The 27,543-nt window shown below is 38.9% G+C and overlaps 1 protein-coding gene across 4 annotated transcripts in view; it reads left to right on the top strand.

Annotated features, from left to right (window-relative positions):
• Positions 1-27,543, top strand: part of DMD (dystrophin) — a 2,197,254-nt gene that overhangs the window by 1,855,430 nt on the left and 314,281 nt on the right. For all 4 annotated transcript variants that reach the window (XM_032883124.1, XM_032883125.1, XM_032883122.1 and 1 more), the window contains exons 58-59: positions 4,759-4,879; positions 5,507-5,775. In XM_032883124.1, coding sequence (XP_032739015.1) covers positions 4,759-4,879; positions 5,507-5,775 — 390 coding nt within the window. The remainder of the gene's footprint in view (positions 1-4,758; positions 4,880-5,506; positions 5,776-27,543) is intronic.

The raw sequence follows: 27,543 nt of genomic DNA, 5'->3' as shown, positions 1-27,543 counted from the left end.
TCCTGGGGTTTTTAACCTTTCTTATACTTCATGTACATGTTCCCAAATGCTGAAGATAGAGCACATAACCTTCCCTTCCATCCACTTTCTTTTCTTAATTTCAGACAACGATGTGAAAATAATGGTGCTTATGTCTTTGTAATGACAGAACTTCCTTTGTCTTTTCTTTAGACTCGTTTTAATCCTCAGTGACTCATATTTAAGAAATGAACTGTGCAGCTGTGATGGTGCTGAGCCCTTGGCAACAACTCGAGGGGCAAACAAGTGGTCTCTCACAATGGGTGTTCGCTCGCAACAATGGAGCTGCATCATCAAAGAGTGTCTTAGACTTTGTCAATTTGATGAGACCTTTAAGATCCCTTTCCTTAATTTACAGGCCTTACTCCAAAAATCATCTCCTCTTTCCCCAGTCTAGGTCTTTAATAGATTCCTCTCTGCTATGGTAACTGTCCTGGTTTGCGTGAGACTCTCCTGGTTTTAGCCTTCAAAGTTCCATTTCATGAAGCACTGCCCAGTCCCCGACAAACCAGGATGGTCAGTTACCCTACTGCTAGTTCCCATCTTCTACCCTGTATGCAAACGATTCCCATCCTAGAAAGAACACGTTTTCCTTTTACATTGTAATCTGCTCTGTCTTCCTTCCTATCTTCTTTCTTTCCTTGTCAGAAAAAAAATATGTTGCATGGTGTTCATCTAAAATACTTATTCCTTCCCCTCCCACTCACTCCTCCACTAAACCTACTTTTGAGGCAACTGCCCTCCACTGAAATTGCTCTCACCAAGTCCGATGAACACTTCTCAGTGCTCATCTTGTTCTTGTGTCATTGTTGGAAGCTGTCAGTCACTTTCTTCCTCTCCCTTCCATATTTCTACACTTCTCATTTCCCCCAAGCTTTCTACCTGTCCATTCCATTCTTTCTTGGCATCTCAGGGATCCAGGTCCTCTGTCTGCCCATAAATTTTGTATACTCTCCAGAATTTTCTCTTTAGCCCACTCCACTGCCTGAACAGTCTCATCTACTTAGGTAATTGTAATCCTTGTCTCTATGCATAATCATAGGCACTCAGTGGATGTTACTGAGAAAATGGCTCCTGAATCTCCTTTTCTTCTCCTCAAACATCAGGATTTGCTATTTATTTCCTTCTGGAAGAAATGGTACCTCTTCAAACTGAGCATATCCCATCCTCTTACTCTGTTATCCAAATGGATTCCCCCCTCATGTTAGTATTGGGTTTTAAATATTCATCTTCATTAATTTTATCCTGACTGTGCACATGAGGTGTTCTGGATCAGAAACAGATTTCTTTTAGTTACCTAACAGGGAATATCAATGCCAATCCCCCATCCCAGCCTTTGCCATGGAAAATGTTTCTACATGGCTAGCTGCGTATTCCCAAGGCCAGAGACCAGGAAGAAAGATCTTCCTTTCTTATAAAGGGGAAGGAGGTCTTTTCTTCCAGAAAGGGTCCCCTTCTCTTGAAAGGGTCTCCTTGGAAACATAAAAGGCCTGAGTCCTAACTCCAACTTCTCTAGAAGCCAAATAGCCCCACATGCCTTAGATTTTACAAACTGGGAATGTCACCAAGGTCTTGGCTTTTTTCTCCCCCCAAACTGTAAATTCCTAAAGGGATAGCCACTCCAGTCTTGCTGATATCTTGGAGCTGAACCTGGGACCTTATTCTGGGCTCTAACCATTTGGTCCTCTTGGATGGGAGAAATTAACTAGACACATGACTGTAGATCTAGTTCCCATGGTATGGGAAGGTTCTCAAGAGCCAGAGGTTTATATAGGCATGCTGAGAAATCTGGGAGTGTTTATTTCTTCACATGTAGGTTAATTGCTTCCAGCATCCACTCATTTCCCCAACCTAGAAACTGGAAGTCTGCCTTGCTCCTTCCTTTCTGCGTTCATTCACCGAATTCCTACACCTCTACACGCTAAACATTTCCCTACTCTATCCCTCTATCCTTTTTTTTCTTTTTTATTTTTTTATTTTATTTTATTTTATTTTTTTTGTGCCTACTGCCCTGGGTCAGATCCTCATAATCTTTCACTAAATTCATACAGTTGTCTCCTAATTGGTCTAAGTGCATTTCTGCCCTTCTCAAATACTTAATCTGTATTTATATCAGGGACATCTATTTGAAACACACACATGCCCATGCCACTCCACTGCTTAAATTCTCTCAAAGGTTCCTGTTTTCCTGCAAGAGAATACCTAAACTTCTTAGCAATTCAGAGATTGAGCTTCAGTTTCTGAGTTAAAGGTCAAATATAGTTTAAGATAATGACACTGTCTTACTTCATCTCTGGATATGTCCTTTCCTTGTACTTTATGTTCTAGAAACCTGGCCTACTTGAGATAACTACACATGCCACACTATATTATGTCCTTTTGTCTTCATACCTGTATTGTCATCATTTTTCTTCCTCTTCCTCTAACCTACATTTCTAAGGCTAACTCATGTTCGTGCTTAAGAATTCTTTATGGGGCGCCTGTGTGGCTCCATTGGTTAAGCAACTGCCTTCAGCTCGGGTCATGATCCTGGAGTCCCAGGATTGAGTCCCGCATCGAGCTCCCTGCTAGGCGGGGAGTCTGCTTCTCCTGCTGACCTCTCGCTTCTCAAGCTCTCTCTCTGTCTCTCATTCTCTCTCTCTCTCAGATCAATAAATAAAAATCTTTTAAAAAAGAATTCTTTATGAATAGTATCTTCTCAAGGAAGCGTTTCCCAATTTCCTTTCCCATATTGTGTAAATCGATAACACTTTCTACACTGTGCTGAAATTAGGGGTGCCCGGGTGACATAGTTAAGCACCCCCCTCTTGGTTTCAGCTGACGTTGTGATCTCAGGGCAGTGATCTCAGAGTTGTGAGTTCGAGCCCCACTTCAGGCGCCCTTCTCAGTGTGGACTTTGCTTGAGATTCTCTCTCCCTCTCCCTCTGCCCCTCCCTGATTGTGCTCTAGCTCTCTAAAATAAATAAATAAATCTTTAAAGATAAACAAATTATTTATGTGTTTGACTCTTCTACTTATACAAGTTTCTAAATGGGAAGAGTTGTTTTGCATTCAACTTTTTTCTAGCTTCTGATACAACCACTGACATGTAGTAGTTTAACAAAGGGAACAGTTATTATTTTTATAATTAGCAAAGTCAGAGTCCATTTCCTCCTATGGAGAAGATAGTAATTTTCTTGAAGTTGGAAAGATTAGATGTATGAGCAAGAGTTGTGTATACATACACACATGCATGTGTGTATATATGCACACGCACACACACACAGATTTCAAATGAAATATTAGAGGGAGAATCAACCTTACATGTAAGCAGAGTAAATAGTCCACCTACTCTGTATGATAATACCTACTCTGTATTATTTCAAGGACAGAAAATTATCTCACTGTACAGATACTGTATCCCCATCCACAGACTGAATCCTAATATTTCACTTATAGAATGTTATTATATCAATTCAAACATTTTACCTCTCTTTACTGAATTATAACTAAACTATGGAAGATGAATCATTTTGCAAAGTATCAACCTCAGGATTTTTCTGAATGATGAGGATTATATTTGTAAATATGTCATATAATAGAGTTCTGGAGCATTCCTACATGACATATCTGAAGTTCAAGGGAAATACAGCTGAACTTTCCCTCAGGGCTTAAGGTCATTAGGTAACATTGCTAAAAATAGTGCAGAATTGAAAAAGGATATGAATAATTAAGTACTAGCACAGGGTAGTTATTATTATTATTATTGCTGTTGCTTTTACATTGATCAATTAATGCTTATGTGGTACTTAATACTTTCATTAACATCCTCACTTCTGAGATGGCAGTCTGGTCAATGAGTATCTTCAATGGTTTTCAAGTATCTGTTAATTTATTCTAGCCTCACATGATGTCTCATAAGCCTTAGTGATCAATTATGTACAAAGTTTATTGTTTTTACTCTGTTTCTACTGTGTTAGTTTTCTCCCTTCTTCTCGTCCAGAAGCTTCCTGAAGGCAGAAACTATGTATTTTGCTTTCCTTTTAATTCCCTGTATCAGTGAAGCTTACAGATTAGAGATTAAAACTGATAACTAACCTAGAGACCAACTCTAGGCCTGCCCTTTTATAGAAACCTAGTCCCACAATTCCTACATCCAGTATACCTCAAAACATTTCTACCACTCTTAAAGAAGTCACAGTGGGTAATGTATTGGGTATTTTTTAAAAGTACTGAGTTTTTACATAGTTTACTGTTAACATTTCATTTTATTTGTTGTCAGATATTTGACAGAATTAGCTGGTGGTTATGAATTAGATTGGTTGTATATTTCAGTACAACCTAAGCTCTTCTAAATGGCCCTTCAGACTCCCTGTGTTCTGGATAACCATTCTTTTGGGTGCGTGAAGTATTCATTAGCCCTGCTAGTGTTTTGCAAATGTATATTTTGCAACTTTGGCTTCAGATCTCAGGTTTGGCAGTCAGGTTGTACAAATAAATCACTCTTATCCTAATGAAAATACATTAACATATCTTAGAAGCTCCCCCCATGCTCTTCAGAATAGCTTTAGACACACAATGGCTTCCTGATTAACAGAAAGATCCATACAGCCTTCTTTATCATTTTGTGACTATCGGTTTAGAAATAAAGGAGATAGGAATTGACCTGGGAATTTCATAACCAAGTTCTGAACACCCAGGATTAATTTTGAGAAGAATGCCACAAGCCAAATAAGCATTTCTTTTCATCTCATTTCACAGGCCTTCAAGAGGGAATTGAAAACGAAAGAACCTGTAATCATGAGTACTCTTGAGACTGTACGAATATTTCTGACAGAGCAGCCTTTAGAAGGACTAGAGAAACTCTACCAGGAGCCCAGAGGTAATTGAATGTGGAACTGTAATAACATATTGATAGAAGGGTCAGTGGTGACAGAGAGACCCATCCATTCTTGCTGCCAGGGTCTAGATAGCTCTCATATTTTCTAAGTTAAATAGAATTGATTCAAATTAAACATAGATGTTGAAAAAGAAAAAGGAATCATAAACCACCATGCCTAAATTTGTTTGCACATTCATAAATAAACAGTAAAAGAGATTAATTAGTGATCAGTTATTGAAACATTTAAAAAATAATAAACAAAAGAGGGTATCCGTGTGAAGGAATGCTATTGTTGCAAAGAATACAAGTTAATTTTCAATTTTAGAGCCTGACTGAAGTAAGTTAGAGCTTGTGGTGTGCATTTCTTTACTCAGTAGCTTAAATCAACCTTGAATTATCTGAATGATAGAAGGTAGAACAGATAAACTCAGGAGGACAGACTTGAGATGGGCTGGACACTATCAAAATTTATGCCAAAGTGTAAAGGAACCATTAATCAGCAGGTTGGCCTCTTGTTAGACTGTACTCTCTTTCTTCCAGGATGACCTTTTCAACAATGTGTTGGTTTTTGTTTTTTTTTTAACAAAAGTGATTGTGGCCTAAAACCTTGTCATATTACCAATTTAGAGCTGCCTCCTGAGGAGAGAGCCCAGAATGTCACACGGCTCCTACGTAAACAAGCTGAGGAGGTCAACACCGAGTGGGAAAAATTGAATCTGCACTCGGCAGACTGGCAGAGAAAAATAGATGAGGCCCTCGAAAGACTTCAGGAACTTCAGGAAGCAACAGATGAGCTGGACCTCAAACTACGTCAGGCTGAGGTGATCAAGGGATCCTGGCAGCCTGTGGGTGACCTCCTCATTGACTCTCTCCAAGATCACCTCGAAAAAGTCAAGGTAACATCTATTGCTTTGCTTCAGAGCCTTTGAGACACTCAAAAGAGCTTCTAATCTGAACTTGAGTGCAGTATTTTCTTCTCACCAAGTTAGAAATAGCACCCTTAAGCTTTAGAAATCAGTCTGGCTTTCACAAATTCAAAAATCATCTTGGATGCACTATTTAAGAGGAGATAGTGATCTAATCATCTCTGTCTTTAGTAATGTGGAAGGAAATATTAAAAAGTTACAGGGTGAAACAATCAAATTTTGCTATTAGGAAATGAATTTAAGCGTTTGTACTAAGATGATCTGATTTGTGTGTGTGTGCGCGTGCGTACATGCACGCGCACACACGCGCATACACATTCTCAGCAAAACTTAGTATCAGAGTAGGGGAAAATACAACACTTAATCAAGATCTAAGAGTCTAGGCTTTGGCCTTTGTGCTAATGAAATTATATGACGTGGGTGAGTTATGGTACTGTGAATTGAGGCTGTTACTGCTGCCCTTCCCTTAGAAGGCAATGTATATAATACAATTTTGAGTCATAATAGTCCACTGCAGATATTAGGAAATATCATTATATATTTGGAATACTGTCCCCAAGACCAAAGTTAAATGCCCTTGTGGCACATAGATGATAAATATATTTATAGAGAAAGAATATACATATTTAGGAGTATCATTTTGAAAAGCAGCACGTGGAAAACATGTTTTGTTCACTCATCTAGCATCAGAACTAACAAAAGTCTTCCCAGGTTTAAATTCAAAATAAGTGAATTTCTGGGGTGCCTGGGTGGCTCAGTGGGCTAAAGCCTCTGCCTTTGGCTCAGGTCATGATCCCAGGGTCCTGGGATTGAGCCCCACATTGGGCTCTCTGCTGGGCACGGAGCCTGCTTCCCCCCCACCCCCCGCCACCTCTGCCTGCCTCTCTGCCTACTTGTGATCTCTGTCTGTCAAATAAATAAATAAAATCTTTAAAAAAAAAGTGAATTTCTGACCTGCACTTGGCATGTTTGCCGGCAGCCTCATTCTGGTAGGTCTCCTCTCCCCGGCCCTCCGTGGCATTTTTTCATCCACATTCTTCTTCCTTTATTTTCCTTTATTTTCCTCAATTGTGAAACTCTCCCCACCCTTTAGATGTTGGCACACCCAAGTTTCTAAACTTAGCTCAAGGCCTTTTGTATTGTGTAAACGCTCCCAATGTGAAGTAGAGAGGATGGTGACAAGTCTGTTTCCGGGCAGGATCTCTTTGCCGATCTCCTCACCCAAATGTCATTAGAATCCAGATGCAGCCCTTCTGAAACCAAGGTCATTCATTCTCATGTCTGTCCGTTCCCCTGCTACTGTCCCCTTTTACCTGCCCTTTCTTCTGTGTTTCCAATGTCAAGTTGCTCAGGCTTCACACTTGGCGTTCCTTCCTTAAATCCTTCTACACTTTTACCGATTGCACTTGGCTACTCATTTTACCTCTGAAAATATCTTTTCTATTTTCTCTCCTCTTTTCAACCAGTGTCTTGTTCTAGCCCTCAGCATGTGATATTCAGATTATTGTATCATACTTCTTTAAATCCCGCGCCAATCCCATCTTTAATCCCATGTTCTGGCATATCATAAAGACTACATTTTCTTCCTTCTTTTTTTTTATGTTTGTATTTAAATTCCAGTTAGTGAACATACAGTGTCATATTAGTTTCATGTGTACAATAGAGTGATTCGGCACTTCATACAACCCCTGGTACTCATCACAACAACTGATAAGCACTGCATTTTAAACATTTGGTTAATGAATGAGTGCATGAGCAGTTTCTTTATTGGATGTCTCCATTATCCATCCTCTTCCAGCTCCAACCCAAACCCGTCATGGGAGACTGTGTGCCTGAGAACAAAGTCCCAGGAATGAAGGGGGCAGATGGCCCTTTTCTTCCTAGCCCTGGTTGAAATTCCCAATTGTGACTCCCACCCTTCACGCCATTCCATATACTCTGTCCCTAGCACCCCTTTACCCAAATATGCCAGCTTTTCTCCTAAATCTTTGCCTTTGCCAATGCTCTTCTCTTGGCCTGGATTACCCCCACCTTATATGCCTGGTGATCTCCTACTCAGCCCTCAAGGCCCAGCTCAAATGGCTTCCATCTTTGTAGTTTGTCTTCCTACTGAACAGGAAAATGGCCCCTAGTCAGTGCTTTCGGAGATCAACTCACATCCTTCAGCTGTCACGCTTACATTTCCCATGTATTGTCGCTGGTCCCTTAAAGCAAGTTTCCCAAAAAGTTCATGCTGTGTATATTTGAAAACCCAGCTACTAGCACAGCTTCCACAACATACGAAGGAATCTACTTCTGCTCCTTTGTTCGTTCACTCCACTCTTGTTTATGAGCCACCGGTGATACAATGTGCTATTACACGCAGTTGTGAATGAAGCAGACTTGGTCTTTGCTCATATGAAGCCTGTGGTCTAATGTTGAACTGATTTCATTAAATTAGTAGGTGGAGATTTAAGAGACGATTACAAAATTTGATGGTATAGCTTGGAAAATCTCTTCCGCCCTAACATCCTGAGACCCTATGTCTTGCAATTAAAGCAATGGTTAACATTGCTGGCTACTTGGAAATTAAAATAATCTTTTGAAATATATTGCCTTGTGTTTGTCAAGCATTAAAAATGGTACTTTTATTCAAAAATATAGGAACTGCCTTTTTTTAGAATCTGCCCCCAAAATGACAAATGAAGTTAAAAAAATGTCCCAAGGGATCGAAACTAGTTGATAAATTAAGTGGCCAAACCTATAGGCTTTACAGCAGACATAAGGGATCCATTCTTAGCCGTATCTGCCACATAGGCACCTTTGTAGTATTCTGAGTATGGATGGAAAATGTATGCAGCATGATTCAGTAACAAAAAAATCACTCCAAGTAGAACAGCTCCAGTACCAGCTGACCCTTACTGATGCCTATTTGCATTTTTCCTTTCACTTCCCTTCTCTTACCTGGTCTTGATCCTAAGACAGAGTTTTTTTCCCACACCCTCATTGGTAAGATGCTCATTCTGATCCTAATAACAACAAAACCTAGATGCGCCCACTATTCCTTTCTAAAAGAGCTTATACATGCCAACGCTTCAAATAAATCCATTTTCTCTGTTGCTTCTCAACAACACTGGGTTTGAAACTCTGAAGATTTGGTGGTGGTAGTTTACAGGGAGTGAATTTAGTAACTGAAACTCACTTTGAAAAGAAGTAGAAGAGTACTTAAAACCACTGTTCCCATTTTTCTACACAGCAATTTAAGCCCTCGGAGGCTCCCTGCTGTAGGGAACTCAAAATTGATAGCTAAGCATGTAGCCAGAGAGCATTTTATTTCCCCACTTCAGTTCATTTTCACCACCCCTAGTGACTCTATTGTAATACCCACCTCCACTCTCCTCTTATTTGCTAGAGAAGTTACTATACAAGTTAACTGTGGCATGCGTTTTTCTGTGGGATTGAGCATTATGTCATTTCATTAGCAAATGTGGCTGTGTAATTTGGTGAAGGGATAAAACAGCAAAACAATGTCCTGGGACACTTTGGAAGTGGCATTGCTGCTGGCTGATCATCTTCAGCACAGTGTACCTATCGTCAATCCATAGACACGAACGCAGTGTCAGTATTGACTATTTAGCTCACTAAGAGAATCTCAACCTTCCAGATAGATCTTCCATAGGAATAACCCCTAGAATAAAATAAAAAATGTAAATGCCTCTTTATTTTTAAAATTCAGAATTTATACTGCTTATCAGATATTTCAAGGATGCAACCGTGATTTCTCCTTTAACTGGAAATAACACCACTGCTTCTGTGACTGCACAAATATTCTTACTTTCCTTATAGTAATGGGGTGTAGGAAGAGCTCCTTGAATTACTAGGTGCCCTATTTAGATCTGTAAGTGGAATATATGCAGGTTTTAAGAAAGCAGAATGACTTTGTTTTTGTTTTTTTAAAGATTTTATTTATTTTTTTCGACAGAGAGAGATCACAAGTAGGCAGAGAGGCAGGCAGAAAGAGAGAGGAGGAAGCAGGCTCCCTGCCAAGGAGAGAGCCCAATGTGGGGCTTGATCCCAGGACCCTGGGATCATGACCTGAGCCGAAAGCAGAGGCTTTAACCCTCTGAGCCATCCAGGGGCCCCCAAAGCAGAATGACTTTGGAACCTATGGTCTACATATGACATTTTCGTTCTTGAGGACAACTCCCGTATGAAAAAGTTCGGGAGTTGCTTTCGCTCCAAGTTTTCCTTTTTGTTCTAATCTACCCTGATTTCTTTACACAGAGTGGTACATCCTTCTTGAGCCAGGAATATTTCACTGCCCTTAGTTTGCCTGTCGCCTTGAAACACAGTTTTTCACACCATCACCATAATTAAACTCCCCCAGGCTGCCATTTGGGATTATGCAAATTTGTCGCAGCTATGTAGTTATTTCCTTTCTTTTTTTTTTTTTTTTTTTGAGAATTTTACATTTCTTCCTGCGGAAGGTCAAGGACAGGGATTCTCTGAGTTTTTCCTTAAGTTCTCACGATGAGATGTTTGGATTAGATCTTTTTGGAATTATCCTTGAGAACAATGCAGTAACATGTGTAGTAGACCAGGCACTATAGTGAAGCCACCATGCCATCCTGACTTATGTGTGTTTAGCATTCACATCTAAAAATGTAAGAAGATAATTGGCAAATGCATCTCTTCAGGCTCACCATCCTGAGTCCCTGTGGCTTGGTTTATTTGAGAAATTTGTCAATGAAATGCTATCTCGGACTTTGACACTGAGAAAAGCAAGTATGTTTCCTCCCAAGAGCAAATGTGAGATGTAATATAACATAGTAGAAGCTTTCTGCCATGTTCACTCAACTCTCTCTTCCCTTACTGCTTTTCTTATCTTAACTCTGGTTCTAAAGTTTTATTAGTTTTGCTTATATTTGTCATTTATATAAGCCAACTTTCAACGCTTTCTTGTATGTGAGTTTTAGTGAGAAAGCTTATAACCCATTCTGATAGAGTTGGGGATGCGAGGTTAGATGGAACCATCACAAACAAGGCAGCCCTAAGAATGATTCAAAATATGAGTGGTCTCTCAACACTGACTAAAGAAATGATATCTCCAGGATGAACAAGGGTCATTGCCCATAATTGGAAAAGTTCCCTAATATTTTATTAATGGCTATAAACTGCAAATGAATTGCTCTGTGGAGGCTTTTGTTATTTTCCTACAAATGCTATGTGTATTAAGTAGATTTTAAGAAAAAAATACAAACGAAAAAGATGTAAATGTTTATAAATCTGGGTTACATATGGAACTAGCACCTGTCATACAAAGTAACCTGGGTTTTATCCCGGGTTTTTTTTTTAATCCCATTTTTTAAAGCATGCATCTGTGATGTTGAAGAGCATATGATTTGGCCTTTAATATCTTGGAATATTTCTACAAGGCATATTATGGTAAAACCTTATTTGCATACTTTAAAAGTGTTGCACTTATTTTTTAAAATAGAATGGTCGTTGTGGGCTTTAATAGAGCTTAGAAACTAAAGCAGGGACTCGTCATCTTAAAAATCCTGACCAAATTATTTGTTCTGTGTACAATAAATTGTAAGTTAACGTTCCAGGAGAACTTATTCCTCAGTTCCCATGTATTCTTTCTCATTTCCTGCTTTGTTTATAAAGCTAACAGCAAATTACTGAGGACAGCAGTGTCGAATCATGTTTCTTACCCAAGGCATCTGATTTTAGCGAGGGCTGTGTGTGTTTTAAAAGCCTCTACCTCAACTTAGGCAAATAGAACCTTCCTTTACCATGCTATTCCCATCCTGCCTTTGAAACTTCTGAAAAGCCAGTGCAGAGTAATTGTTTCAGACATCTGCTTAGCATACTTTGAAGTGCATATAAGTTCTTTTTCATTTCATTTGAACCCCAGCTGTCTTCACGAAGTCTATAATCAATCTGAATTAAGTTGTCCTACTTCTCCTAATAAGTCTCTTATTAAGTTCTGCATCAGCCTCTTAGGGAGACTTAAAAGCTAATTCATGTAGAATTGCCATTTTCTACTAATTCATTTGTCAGCTCTCCAAATTCCAACGAAAACAATTGCAAAGTCTATTAATTTGGCTCTTCATAAACAACTTATATAAGTGTAGTATACATTGGAACTGAGCAAACGATTTAAAACAGTGGGTGGGAGGAAATGAGTTGATGACATTCAATACGCTTTCTTTTTGACTGTTTCGAGATGCCATCTACTTTCAAAGCATAAAGGCCTTTATTTAGGAAGAGAAACATCCTTCTGCTTTTACTTTCATAAATAAGATAATTACTGAGTGAACTTTGCTTAAAGATAGGGAAAGGCTTTAGAACAGTTGGAAGAGGAACATGGGTTTTTTTTTTATTATTGAACTTATTTTAATTTGGACTTCTTTGTATTCCTTTGACGGGCTGTGATAAAAGAGCTAGAATTGGTTACCATTGTTGTTGCATTAAATCAGAGCTGTACAGCTCCTCTTCTGGTCATGGGATATTTAGGAGAACATGGATAATCAAAATGTTCAGCTAATGAGTTCATCTGACATTATTCTGCTAAGGAAGTATTTAATTAGATAATAAAAATTTCTCCAAAGGATGTCATCCTTCCTACTATTTGAAAACAAGCATATCAAAACCTGATCCTTTAATATGCCAATCCTGTTTACTGAGGATTTACTCCAGAAGCTTTGTTTGTGGCTGGTTATAATTATAAATACTATTCCTCAAGAGTCTTAGATCATAAAATGACTCTTCAAAAGTTTAAGTAATAGACTGTCAGCATTAACGGATCTTGAAACTCAGTCATTCGTTCATTGATTCATGACATGGTTAAAACCTATACCCAGAGAAGTCTGATCTCATTATGGAGTATGAATGTTTATTTCATGAATAAAATTGTATTGGGGGTCATATCAATGGCAGCTTAGTTTTTCTCGACATATTATTATACGGCAACAAGCCGAGGGAACAAGAATTTATATTAGCTTGTGCATTTATATGCATGTACCACGTTAACAAGAAACAGTTTGGAAATGTGTGTTTTACCTGACGTTCCATAGTTCCTTAGAAAATGGAAGCACGTAGCGAGTGTATATTTTCATTCTCCTTTGGTGTCTGCCAAAGTCATAACAAGTTTGAAGTTCACAACTATGTTACTCTCCTACTGTAAACACAAGAAGGCATGACTTGAGAACAAACAACACAAGGAGTAGGCTCCTGCTGTCACATTTGGCTATTACAATTTTCAGAATTACACGGGGAACATAGGCACCAATATTATTGCCTTATACAACCTTAATTAACGAGGTTAAACAATGGCATTGAATAATTGTTCTTGGTAAACCCAGTTCTCTGGGTATTATGGGAACACATGTGCTTATGAGACTAATGTAACCCTATGCTTTGAAGACGGTTAACTTTTTCATAATAGGAAGAGTCCATTTTTTTCATAGTAAGGTTATTTTATACTAAAATAATATTTTCAGTTACATTTTACAGAGTGGTTCTCAAACTCTTCTACTTCTTTTCTCTTAATGGGCAAGGGGTTGAAGCCTACTATCTTCCCCTCCCACCTGCTTACCTCCTTTTACCAGGAGCATGAAGTTCCTTTGAATTTTCTTGTTTTAGTTTCTTACATCTCATGTCAGTTTTGTGATCTTCTCCATAAGGTATTAGTTCTGTTTGAATATGGAAGTGGTTTTCTCCAAAATCTTGAGTGAATGAATCCCCCAGGACATTTACCCATGGGTATGAAAACATAATTTGAGAAACGTGATATGAAAAAAATGCCCAATTTGTGCAGGCAGCCTTCATCTTTTTCCATCAGCTTCTTTCTTTTATACACATCCACAAAGAGCAGATCCTTGCCATTTCAAATTTATCTTTTGCAGTTTTTATCTGATCACTATGACCCACAAGGTCCATGACTTAAAGAAGCTTTTTGTAATTTTGAGCACGTATTCTTTGAGGCTTCTGTGCAGCAGTCAATTAACTAATGACTTAACTTCTATTATAGGTCACGTTCCCTGGAAACAGACCCTGAGAACAGGGGTCTGGGTGCACATTGATTTATAAAGAGTATGCTTTCAGGAGAAGCCTGTATGGGAGTTAGGGAAACATAATAAGGGAGAAGAAGAGCCAAGCAAGTATGCCACCTCCAGCCAAATCTGGCTGTGTCCTGATCCACATAGAGAGAGTGCTGGCATACACACCGCACAACAGGGATGTCCTTTCACACCCCAGGTAATCCCTGGGGGAGTGGCCAGCAGTATGCTGGTAAATATGGATCAGTTAGCTCTGAGGTGGAGTGAATGCTCATTTGTAGCATTTTCCAACGGTGGGGTCCCTACTCCCACTGTGGCAGATTCAGGCTACCAACGTAATCTCACTGAATGAAGAATTGGGAAGAGAAACACACAGTGGACTGTTGAACTCTGCTCCATCACACTGCTGACTGGGGCCCACTACTGGAAACAGAAGTTACCTCCTGAGCCAGGAATATGTGTTGCCTCTTGGGCTCAGGGGCTGCCATCAGCAGAGGTCACCTTTCTGAAGAAGAGAGGCAGCCATGAGATGCTGGTGGCCATTAGTCATAGCAGGGGGGGACAGATGCCCAGACCAGGGAAAGTGTCTCCTACAACTGGCCAGGGACCCTAGTAAGTCATTCAGCCTCTGCATCTCGACATGGCCTTCTTAATGCTGTTTAGCTCTTGCCCATGCAACAATTATCTAGAATCAATGAAGATTCTGTTTCTTCATGAAAAATCTAGCTTCCCTCTGCCCCACCTCCTAGGTACTTACTGGAATTGATAATGAAAGAGAAGAGTTAATGAAAAGGTCTAAAAAAGGGATGATTGTTAGTAAGGAAATGACTTCATAAGTGACTTGGGCTTCATAGATATGTAATCTATAAGTGTCTAAATTGATCAGATATTTATGCATTTGAAGACTTGAGTTACCGAGACATAGTCATTGAGAATGTCAAGAATTTTCTATGGCCCTGGTTGTCACCTTAGTGAGCATCAGAATCACCTGGAGGGCTTATGGAAACCCAGAGCTTCCAATTCAGGGGCTCTGGAACACAGCTGCATTTCTAACTAGTTTCCTGGTGATGGTGATGCTCTTATTCCAGGGACACTTTAAGAGCCACCATTCCAGGGGCATCTGGGTGGCTCAGTGGTTTAAGGCCTCTGCCTTCGGCTCAGGTCATGATCCCAGGGTTCTGGGATCAAACCCCGCATTGAGCCCCACATCGGTCTCTCCACTCAGTGGGGAGCCTACTTCCTCCTCTCTCTCTGCCTGCCTCTCTGCCTACTTGTGATCTCTGTCTGTCAAATAAATAAATAAATCTTAAAAACAAAAAAAAGAACCACCATTCCACTGTGAAGCTGTTATATTTATACATATATATATACACACACACATACATATATATGTATGTATATATATATACACATATACACACATACATATATGTAAAATACATAATTTATATATAAAATATATATTGTATATAAATTATATATAAAATAATATATAATATATACATATAAATACAATATATATACAAATAAATATATACAATAAATATTTTGTTTATTGTTAATAATCAGTTCTTCAATAATTCTTCTGTAAATATATCACTTATTCTTTTATATTTATCAACATCCAGAATATTTAATTCAAAAATGAATGCAGGCACATGGCCTTCTGTGAGAGTGATTGATAGCTTAGGTAGAGAGCATAGTTTCACTCAGAAACCTTGAAATGAATAATGACCTACCCTTTCTGAGTCTCTCTTGTGGAAGACGTTTGCAATTATTTATTCCAATTTTCCTATTAGTATTTTACTGGCACTCAGACAATTTGGGGGCTGCTTCAGATGATTTAGAGGTTAAATTGCCTTACCACTGTTCATACTTCAAAATTAAGATATTTAGTCACATAATTTTTAACTCTGTCTACATGTTATCACATTCACCAATGACAGCAATTAAACTTAAACACTCTTCTCAGATCATCTTCCTCTCCCTCTGCCCCTCTAGCTCATGCTCTCTGTCTCTCTGTCTCCCTGTCTCTCTAAAGTAAATGAAATAAATTTTCAAAAAAATTCTCAGAATTTCCTGCTGAACATACAGAGTATAAGTAAATATAGAGTTTCTGAAATTGAAGACCTTCAGAATAGTTGGGACTATTCAAGTTTTGAAAATGAAAACCTGCTTGTTAGATATGAATACCAGGTAGTTTATACAGGACTCCTACATTTTATAACTTGTCACCCCATTTGAGGCTCTGTGTTCAGGGGAGGAGGATATATGTGTGGGGAGATGGAGACAGATATTACTGGGAGAGCAATGGGGAGAAAGCAGGAAGTAGAATGAACTGCAGTGACTGGGGAAGGGGAATTTTTTTTTCCTCCAAAGGTGGTGCAAAATCAGTTCATTAAATGCCTGTGAAAAAAAATTCATTGTTATGGTGTGGGATGAGTGGTATATGTACAAAGAATCATGGGATAAATATAATAGAAACAATTGTCTTTAAATATGCTTTGATATTAAAAAAGAAACATTCCAAACAAACTTTCCCCTTTATTCTGTGTTCCTGGCAGGAGTAGGGGTGGGGGTTGCATTAAAAGTAATTTGATTAATGTTCAATGTGAAATTGAAATAACTATGTATAAACCCACTCAAATCAAGTATACATTAAATAATTGAGTTAACTAAATTAGGCAGAGTAAGGGCACATTGATTTTCAATGTTTTTAAAAATTGGTTCACATATCATTGTTATGTTTTTGTTTGTAAACTTCAATATTTATTAAGTTTCCACGGTGTGTTCAGTCCTGAAATGTCAAACTCTCTTAACCAGAATGAGGCTGGAGAATCTAACACTAATATAGATTTCTATTTCCTTTTAAAGAATCGATTTTTATGGTGAATTTTTTTCTTCATGCAGCAAAGAGCCTGCTGGTTCTGTTTCAAAGCACATGTTTTTAGAAGTCTTATTCCCTGGGATTCCACATTATTATGGACTCAGTGGGCTAATTGAGAACTTTTTCCTACCAGATATTCAGATCCTATCATCATGATCTTAACATGGCATTAAACAAGTTGGCAAAGAGAATAAAGTCAGTTTTTCAACCATATATGCCAAAGTATAGTAATTAATTAAGTAGAAAAACTCAAGTGAATGTAGGAAGTAAGCAGTATATATTGGTTTGTTTTTCAGAACCAGTGACAAAGCAACACTGAGTTTCATCTTACTGACTGATCTTCCCACTTTAAAACATTTTAACCCAGTTTGGCATCTATATATTGCTGTGAACTTAAATCCTATTAGGTCTTAATTAAATAATTACCATTTAATCACCCCGTGGTTTAAGGCTTTTGTGCGTTCCCAAGGACACGTAGGCCACATACAACAACATTTCACCCACTTCCCCCTCCTCTTGTCAGTTTGCTGTCAACGTCAACATATTTCTAGCGGGGACAAGGCTAAAGCCAGAGAATGGTTCATTGTTATCAGCCTACACAAACCCAGTTACTAGAATCACCACAAGGGTTTCCCAATAGAATGGTAACTTTTGTGCATCCAGGAAAGCATAAAATTAAAAGAAACATAAGCTAAACAAATGAGCATAAGTTCCATTGATCCTTTGGCTCACACAGGGAATAAAATATTACCTTTGGAAGCACCCTGACATTTTGTTATAAAGGTTGAAAGAAGACATTTCCAAGGTTGTCTCAGTGTTGAAATTGCCTGGGGGTTGGGGTTGAGTGTCAGATGCAAGATGGGTCTTAATGAAATCTGACCCACTTTGACTTTCAAAAAAAATCTTGAATTCTTAGTGAAAAGGTTTTTTTTTCAGATTTTAAAGCCTTTTTTCCAACTGAAACAGTATTCTCCTTTAAATAATCGATACAGCATCACTCACTCAGATTTTTGAGGATGCTGTCATACTCCTCTTTTGAAAAAGGAAAAAATCTATTACTATTAAAGTGTGATGTCTTTGTTACTTGAATACTAATCACTTTTTTTTTAAAGCTAGGTTTGGCCAATGACTTTGAGGTTTGGTTTGGTTTTGTTTTGTTTTGAAATAACATTTAAGTACATTGATTAGACAGCTTGACACTTAGACACATTTGTGTAAGTAGTAATTTATTCATCATTCACACATACTTAAGTGGACATTATCATGATAGCAGTTGTCAGAACAGAACACAACAAGCTATGAATTTAGCTCTTATTTTAAGATGTTATCAGAAAAATCAGGGGAATATCTTGAAAAATGAAAGTTCTCAATAATGTGAAAAACAGGGAGAACTGAGTCAATTCTTGGTTCCACTTAAGAGGCTAGATCTTTTGCACACACATGTACATATTGAGATAAAAATAATAGCCACTAAGGTGCCTGGGTGGCTCAGTCAGTTAAGCATCTGACTCTTGGTTTCAGCTTAGGTAATGATCTCAGGGTCATGAGATCGAGCCTCACATCAGGCTCCACATTCAGTGCAGAGTCTGCTTATCCCTCTCTCACTCTTTGTGTCCCTCCTCTCTCTCTCTCTTCTGCCCCTCTCCCCCTCCTTAAAATAAAATAAAGTCTTTAATAATGATAATAATAATAGCCACTAATGTTTCTGGAGGGACAACATAGCTTGCAAGCAAATACGTAAGACTTTCTTTTTAGCCAAGGGATATAATGAAATGAAGATGAACCATTGTAAAAAATTTACCAGTCTGATTCTTAGACATACTGTCGCATTGATTTTGAGGAAGAAAATCTATTTTATGTTCATTTCATATCTTAGTCTTTTGTTGTTCTCTTTGTAGGAAAGAGGTATTTTGGAAAGACTAAAACCATTTATTAAACTCAGGAGCTACAATAATCTGAAAAGAAAAGTAGATACTGAAGTGCATTTTACAATCCTTCTTGGCCCTCTTCCATTTAATTATTTTTATCTCAGCTCTTTGAAAATTTATATACATCTCGGGCTCAGTTCTGTTTTCATATTTCTAAGTTGATAACAATATATTGAATGGAAAATCAATTCAGCAAAAATTCATTTTGTTTCAATAGTGATTGCCTTCCCCATGGAATGAAAATTAAATAATTGTGCCCAGTATAAAGCAAACTAGGTGTAGCATATCACACAGGTAACCCCACAACCCTAGATTTGTCTATTAATTATTATTCATACAGGCCAAGGTAGTTTAATTTGTCTTAACAGAAAAAAAGTGTCTCTTGGGAACCACTACATACAAGACAATACCATACTTTGTCCTGCATTTACTTGGTCAAAAATGTGGCATTTAGTACCTATGGGTAAGTTTTGGCTTGGGATTTGTTTCTTTATAAGCCTTGTATAATAACAATCATCATTTAAATAAAATCATAACCCTTAGAGTTAGGCTGCACGGTTATAGGAACGTGGTCTCTTTTGTGCACTGCCGTTTCCCTGGTGCTTGAACATTCCTTGGCATAAATAGGTGCTCAATAGTATTTCTTGGCATGAGTGAATAAATAAACTTGCACAAAAGTGAGGGACAGAATGGTCTCTTTCAGATACATAAGAACTGTACATATTATTTTACAGATGATTTGCTCCCATTGGTCACCATTCTAATTTGAGCCATTGTTACTTCTTGCCCAAATCTACAGACACTCATTTTCATTCTTTTCTCCTTTCTGAAATGACCACAGGCTTACACTGGTCTACTTGGGATTTTCTAGATGGACATGCCACACCCTGAGAACATGACTTTTCTTTTATTGCCTTCCTTATCTACTCAGGGAATTGCTCCCACCCTGCCTCAGTCTCCTGTGCACTTTGCAAACCCCAGTGACACAACTTCTCATAGCATGATTACATTGTTCTTTCCATAACCCACATAGTTTTGTATCTCTGGCAGGAGTCCCATTTTCCATTGCATAGTATATGCATAATACGTATATGGGTCGTAGATAGTAGATATAAAATAAGAGTTTTCGGCTGAGTAGTAATGAAATCTAATTAAAACAGTTGCTGAGAATATGATAGTTCCCTTTTTTTTTTTAAAGATTTTATTCATTTATTTGACAGACAAAGATCACAAGTAGGCAGAGAGGCAGGCAGAGAGAGAGAGAGGGAAGCAGGCTCCCTGCCAAGCAGAGAGCCTGATGCAGGGCTTGATCCCAGTACCCTGGGATCATGACCTGAGCTGAAGGCAGAGGCTTTAGCCCACTGAGCCACCCAGGAGCCCCTGATAGTTCCCTTTTGCAGAAACCTTCCTTATCTGCCCTGCAAAGGCTACTCATTCATACCCACTACAACCTTGCTCCCAGAAAACTCCCATGAGGGACGCCTTGGTGGCTCAGTTACTTGAGTGTCACACTTTTGATTTCGACTCAGGTCACAATCTCAAGGTGGTAGGATAGATCCCCAGCCAGTCTCCGGGTTGAGCTGAGTGTGGCGTCTGCTTGAGATTCTCTGTCCCTTCGCTCCTTCCCCCACTTGCGCTCTCTTAGGCAAACAAACAAACAAATAAAATATTTATTAAAAGAAAAGAAAATGCCCATGATTAGTCTTCTACAACTGCCCTGTACTTCGTGTTTCACCTTATTAAAGACTATTTGTCCTTCCCCAAACACATTAAGCTTTCCTACTTCTTACCCTTTGTTCAAGCTCTGAACAAGTATCTTTCTTCCTCTTACCATATCAGTTTTTGTTTATCAGTTCTATGTCTAGTTCAAGGAAACCTTATAAAGCTACATGATGGAGGAGTGAGGAAAGACAGGATTCCACTCCTCCACCACAGGGGAATATTTGAAGTTGACTCCAATATGACAGCTACCTGAGAAAGGATCTAAGTCTGTGGCTCTCAGGGACGAGCTTACTACCCTCTGCTTTGCAAAGTCTCCCTGAAGCAGACCAAATAAGACCTTGGGAGACTTTGTGTTCCCCAAATTGCCTGAGGTACTGCTTAACTGGTTGTAGGTGGAGTACAGGAGAAATAGACCCGAACTTCTCATTCATCTTTGCAACAGTCCTGAGGTGCCCGTGTCCCTATTCCCCTTCTACACAAGATGAAATGCATGCAAATAGTTGTAAATGAATTTTTTTCTCTAGTAGAAAACCCCAATCATGAGAGAGAAGAGGAGGGAGACAAAGAGAGTGAGCTAAAGACACAAGTCATCCCTGATCTCAACGCCAACATTTATGAAGTAGTTTTTGGGCAAAGTAGAGTAAGGTATCTGTGTCTTTGAAGAGATAGCCTCCTGTGCCAAGGCTCACCAATTTAGCAGTGGTGCTCAGATTGTATTTCAGCCCCATTGGCCCTTTTGGGCTAACATTCTACAATTGTCCATGGAAACCCTGGGATTGAGCTTGTTATCTTTTCCTATATAAATATTCTCTTTTTTTGCATGCCTTATCTAATACTTTTTAAATTGAATTTTATTTTTTTTCAGTGTTCCAAAATTCATTGTTTATGCACCACACCCAATGCTCCATGCAATACGTTTTCTTAACGTTTTCATTCAGCCTTGCCACAGTGCCCTCTGGAAGACTACACCAAGGTGTATCACCATCAGCAGAACATATTTTCCTTAAATAGATTACTTCTCAATTTTCCCCACTTGCTCCGTTTCTCTGAAAACTCTCTGGTCGGCACCCAAAACTAGAATGTTGTGTTCTTGCTCAGAGGCTTAGAGGCATGTCAGAAATGAACACAGGCTCCAACATAACATAAATCAAGTAACAGATCTAAAGAATTCGGTTATGGAAGCTGAAGGAAATAAGCTGGCTTTTTTTTAAGTTTTTTTATTTATTTGACAGAGAGAGAGAGCACGCACAAGCAGAGGGAGTGGCAGAGGGAGAGGGAGAAGCAGGCTCCCTGCTGAGCAGAGAGCCCGATGCAGGACTGAGTCCCAGGACCCTGGGATCGTGAGCTGAGCTGAAGGCAAATGCCTAACTGACTAAGCCACCCAAGTGCCCCTAAGCTGACTTATTTTATTTAGGAGTTCGCTGTCAGATTTTTATTGGAAACTGTGGTGATGAAGCAATTTGAGAATACCCGTTGGTGTGAAGTGTTAGTAATTAATGCAAAAAAAGCTCAATTCTCTTAACTGTTTATTCTTTAGTAAAAATGTATTGAGGGATTATCATGTGCTGCATCCAGGCATACCCTGGTGAAAAAATTATATAGAATTGCCTTAATGAAGATTAGGATCTTGGGGTGGGACAGATGATGAATTAATAAATAGGCAAATGTATATACACTTTAAAATTGCCATCTGGGCCAAGAAGAACGGGGGCTAAGAGGGAGAAAAATAGGAAGAGCCCTCTTTAAATAGGGAAACCAGGGATGGGCTCATTTTCACAGTTGCATTAAGTGAGCTCTGAGGTTCATGAATGAAATCCAGCCATGCAGAGAGTACAGATATAAAACTCCAGGCTGAGGGAACAGCATACACAAAGGGTCTAAGCCAAGAATAAATTTGGTGAGTTCTAGGAACACAGCCCCTTGCAAGTTCTTGTCAAAAATGCCAGCTCCTCAAGTCCACCCTGGACCTGTGGAATCAAAAACACTGGAGACAAGGGGTGCCCGGATGGCTCAGTCAGTGGAGCATCCTACTCTCAGTTTTGGCTCAGGTCATGATCTTAGGGTCATGAAATCGAGCCCTGCGTTGGGCTCCAAACTCAGTGCAGAGTCCGCTTCAGATTCTCTCTACCTCTCTCTCTCTTTCTTCCCACCCCTCACCCCACGTGCTCTCACTCTCTCTTTCTGTCAAATAAATAAATAAAATAAACACACAAACAAATAGAACACTGGGGGCAGGAGCCTGCAGGCTCTGTGTTAACAAATGCTCCACAGTAACGATGAGACATGCTCTTAAGTGAGGACCACTGCCTTCCAGGGAGGTGTGAGCCATGTCGGGAAAGGTGAGAACAAGACAGGGGCAGTGGCAGTAGTAATTGTGGACACAGACCATGAACATTTTAGATTGTCAGAAACGTTTGCAAATCCAAAAAACCTGTTAACTATAAAACCTAAGCTGTCTAAAGTAACTCCTGAATTTGAGTATCAATGTCCTTGTGGTTGATATTTTTAATGGCTTATGGATTATTACTTATTTTTAAATAAGTAAACAGATTTCATTAACTGACATTTCGCTTGATGTTTTGTCACATATAATTAAAATTTCTCAGATACAAAATATTGGCATTTCTTCTGCTTCCTTAGCAGCCTAAAAACATGGCTTGCTTAAATGATTTATTTATACTCATTAGGGACCTTTTTATTTTAATTGTGCATGTTTTGCATTGAGCCTCTGCAGAACAAGGGTGAACTACCTTCTTAGGTCTTTTCACTATGTCATGCAAAGGCTATGGAAAGCTGGAAATGGGTTGTTTGTTTGTTTGTTGTGTTTTTATTTTTTTGGTTTGTTTGCTTTTTTTTTCTGTGAAGAGAAAATAATTAGCAGTCACAGTTAAGATTACAGAAACAAGCTTCCAAGGAAATTAAAGTCACTTGTTCTTATAAGTAAAAACCTGTCCTTCATGATCAATTCTGTCTTGTTCCTCATTCCTAATTTATATCTGTGAAGGCAAAATGAACAATATGCATAAAAAAGGAGGTAGACATTATTAGTGTGGTAGAGCTGTAATTCAGCTCTTACTTTCAGAACCTTGAGGTTATGAGCTTCATAGTGAAGCCATGTCCAAAAAGATGAAGAATTACAATGGATGCAAATGAGAAGATGTTAAAAAAGAATTTATGCTTTTGTGTTCGGGTGTGCGTTCTTTTTTGAGAAAAAAACTAGAAATACTTTTTTCATAAAAATGTGGGGATTCTTCCTGGGAAAAACACAGCAGTTAATTGCTATTCTCTGCGCGCCACAAATTTTGAAAGTGTGGTGACTCTGAGGGAAACCCGTAGCTAAAATATAATTACTGATAATTGTTTGGGAAATAAAGGCCCCAGATTTCTTCATGCCTACAAACTTCATATTGTTTTCCTAAGATCTGGGTGCCTTTTTTTTTTTTTTTACTTGAACTTAACTTCCCTCTAAGTCATCCTGATTATGCTACATCTAGGTCATTAGTTCTGAGTCTGTTTCATTATTTATGTCCTTATTCTGTTTGCTGGCCAAAAGTGGTCATGCCCAACTATGAAAACATGCAAAAATGGCCCCAAAAGCTGAACGCAGGGAAGATAATGAAAAGAAACAGCATATTATTTTGCCTTCAGGCTACCACAATGAATACTGATGCTGGAAAGGAATGCGGCCGCATCTCTATTAAAAAAGAATACATGTTTCAGTGGCATAATTTATTGTCAAGAAAGTCTACCAGAGGCAAAAGTGATATGAAAGGCAGAGGGATGTCTCAGCTCCATACACTCCCTCAATATTTGACAGAGATCAAGGAGTTAATCTTATGGAAAGGATGGCTATTCTCCATTTTGTTGGAGATCTATGGGCTAGCCTCATAATGTTAGTAATGAGAATTCACCTAAGAAGCCTCTTGAAGAAAAACAAACAAACAAAAAAAGGTGTCTGACCTCTGAAGTTCAAGGGTAAAGGAGATTGAGGAACTGGATGAAGTTCATCTATGTAGTAGATGTTGTAGGCACCCAGCCAGATGCCTTCACTAAACTGGTGCACTCATCCCCAGCAACTGAGAGTTGGCTGCTAAAAGACTCATCGTTGCACCCTTTTCCAGAAAACCTCCCTGAGGCAAAAAGAAGCCACCTTGCCTGGGAAATTACACCACCTTTTTCCTGCTCAGACTGCCAGAAGGCAGCTAGTGTCCAATAACCAATTGAGATTGCGGTAGAAAAGGACAACCCCTTTGTCTCAACATGGAACAGACTATGGTATATATTTGTGCTCCAGAGCTCTCCATGGGATCAAGCTGATGTTGGGCTCCAGCTGAGACAACATCCTTACTTAGCTTGTTCCCTCTACCTGCTCCTCTCACTTAAGATTGTTCAGACTCTGCTTCTCCAAATCCCCAGCCTAAGTCAGTAGATGGCTGAGACAAATGCTGAACCTCCACCCTGGGCACTACACCAGGCAGTAACCCAACCAGAGTAAAGAGCCAAGAATTACAGTTAACAATGGACATCTCCAAGCCAGATGCATTTCATGAAAGGCTTTCCTACATCTTATCTTGTGTTTCTTTGTTATTCATCCAATGACATTTGAGTAGCTCATGTCCCCCAGGTATTTTTGAAACTCCAGTAGGCCTCTGATCCTCTAGGCAAAGCAGCATATGGTCTTTGACTCTCTTGGCCCCATTGGCGGGCACTCATTCCCATCAGGATAATGTAGCCATCCAGAAATGCAGAAGCTACAAAACACAGCTGGGCTGTACCTGCCCCCAGTTCATGGGTAACTGGGTCCCATGAGGACTTCCCTGCGCCTCATGTAGGAGTTCTAATAGTGCTACTCAAGTCCTTTATTTGCAGGACATGACTTCCATTTCCTCCCCATCGCCTTCTCACTACTAACCCAGTGTGAAGAATCCTGGGATTTTCCTAACATCTCCTCTTTGTAGACTGTTTTCCAGGGTATTGGTTCTCAAACATTTGTTCACTAAAGTTTCATTGTAGATAGAAAGGCTACTAGTCACCACTTCATCTTTTAAGTAGTATTTGTGACATAAAAATTCTCCCGCCAGCGTATATAGCCTTAGAATGGCCTTTCATCATCAGACTCGACTAATTTTGAATTTCTGGTACATGACATGGGACTTCAATGAATGCGTAGGTTAAGATTTCAGGAAGAATGTTTAATGTCCCTAAGAAGGGAAGTTTTTCAGATTATCAGTGGCCCCATTAATACATACATAAAACACTTTATATGTGTGTGCGTGTGATATGTATCATGTCACACAGTTTATAAATAAACTCCTAGGTGGCGTTGCTAATTCACGCATCCCAGAGCCTCTTCCCTTCTATGCCTGCTTGTGCAGCTGCTCCTACTGTGGCCTTCCTCGGAGTGTCCTTCCTGGACCTCCACCACTACTTACTCCCCTACTTGCTGTCCATCTACAAGCCTCCTCTTGCTTCACTTCCCTTCTAACCAGTTTAGATTCCATTGTATGTTTTTCAGTGACATTCCAGCTAAAATTTAAACTCCCTTGTCCCTGATAAAGAGACACCTGACATGACTCCAAACCTGGATCCACTGCTTTCTGCATGCTTGCAAGGATCACTGTTGGCGAAGGAGAAAATAGGGTGGATGGGTTCAAGATTTCAAAAACAAAATGTCAGTCCTCGGCCTCCAATGGGCCCTCAACACCATCTGGCAACCTCGCTAGTTTCTGAGGTCAATTTCTGTCATGGTCTCTTGTCACACCTAATTCAAATGTTCCCACTTCTCCTGAATTCATATTTTCATTCAACGAATACTTGTTGAACACCGATTTTATGCCAGTTCTATTGCTTCATACTTCATAGAGGAATCAGAGGCTCTCAAAGTACAGATCCCTTGACTTATTTTTTTCTAATCATTTAAATTGACCTTCTGTACCCAGTAGAACAGTCCCTTAACTATGAAGCCAAAGCTTCTCCCTCCAAAATGATGTTCTCTTGTTAATAGATAATTCCTTTCTTTCGTTGCAATGTCGTTGATGACTAAAATCTTAAATCTATATTGGAACAAATCTTTAACTACGTAGGATAAGCAACGACCTGACAGCCAATTTAATTTCATAAAAAGAAGAAAAACTTGACATATCAGACTTATATATCCTTCTAAATCAGTACTTTTATATCTATAATCAGACAACATTTAATGAAGTGAAAATGCTACTGGCATGAAACTAGTCATAATAAAATTAGACTTGGTTTGCTCTTTCATGGAGAATATATTCCAGATGTTTAAGTGATTCAAAGAAAACCCACAGTATAATGGCTCCCTTCCATGTTTTCTCACTCACTGCTTCCAAACTAGAATAAAATCTAATGAAATTCTGGTCATATTTAAATAACAAGGGATATTGTTCAGAGGTAATGGTACTTTTTTGACATTTCATGTTCAGAGTTCAATAACATAAACATATATTTATATGAGTAATATTAAGAGCTCTAATATCAAAAAGATAATCAAACACAATGGGACATCTACTTAAACGACATAAGACCTGTATTGACCTGGTTCCTATTGTGATATCCCTCCAGGGTGAAACTTCCCACCAAATGATCATTTTACCAACTGACCTTCTCCCTGCCCACATCAAAGCTTCCTTTGATCCTAACAGAAATGTAATCCACATTAAACTAAACTTATGCTTTTTGCCCCCCTTCGTTAATGATAATACTAGTAGTAATAGTGGTGGTTGTCAGGGAGTGGTAGTAAAATTTATCATAGATTTCCTCTGTTCCAGCTCAGAACCTAGAGTTCAATAGTTAATTGAAAAAGCCAGTTCAATCAGGGAATCATAAAAAAGTATGTCTTAAACATTTTATTCGATCTTAAAATAGTCAACCAGGATTTTAATGTTGTGTGAAGGTTTCTTCTTTAAGTGTAGATTCACTGATTAGACTTCTCCATAAATCACACTGATGATGAAGATTTTGTGATTTCCAGTTCCGGTTTCTTTCATGTAGACAGAGCACATCAGGAAACATGAAAGGCATTCTGAATACAGAACCCTTCTAAATTTTTCAGATTATTTTCCTAATCTTTTACAGTTGCCTTGTCTACACCCAGCTGAACAATATTTACTTCTCTTGTTCTTTTTAAAGCACC

Source organism: Lontra canadensis, unplaced genomic scaffold (genome assembly GCF_010015895.1).
Source record: "Lontra canadensis isolate GAN:19392208 unplaced genomic scaffold, GSC_riverotter_1.0 scaffold86, whole genome shotgun sequence".
In the NCBI taxonomy this organism is placed as follows: domain Eukaryota; kingdom Metazoa; phylum Chordata; class Mammalia; order Carnivora; family Mustelidae; genus Lontra; species Lontra canadensis.
The sequence above is the reverse complement of the archived record's forward strand: the minus strand, read 5'-3'. Positions and strand labels throughout refer to the sequence as shown.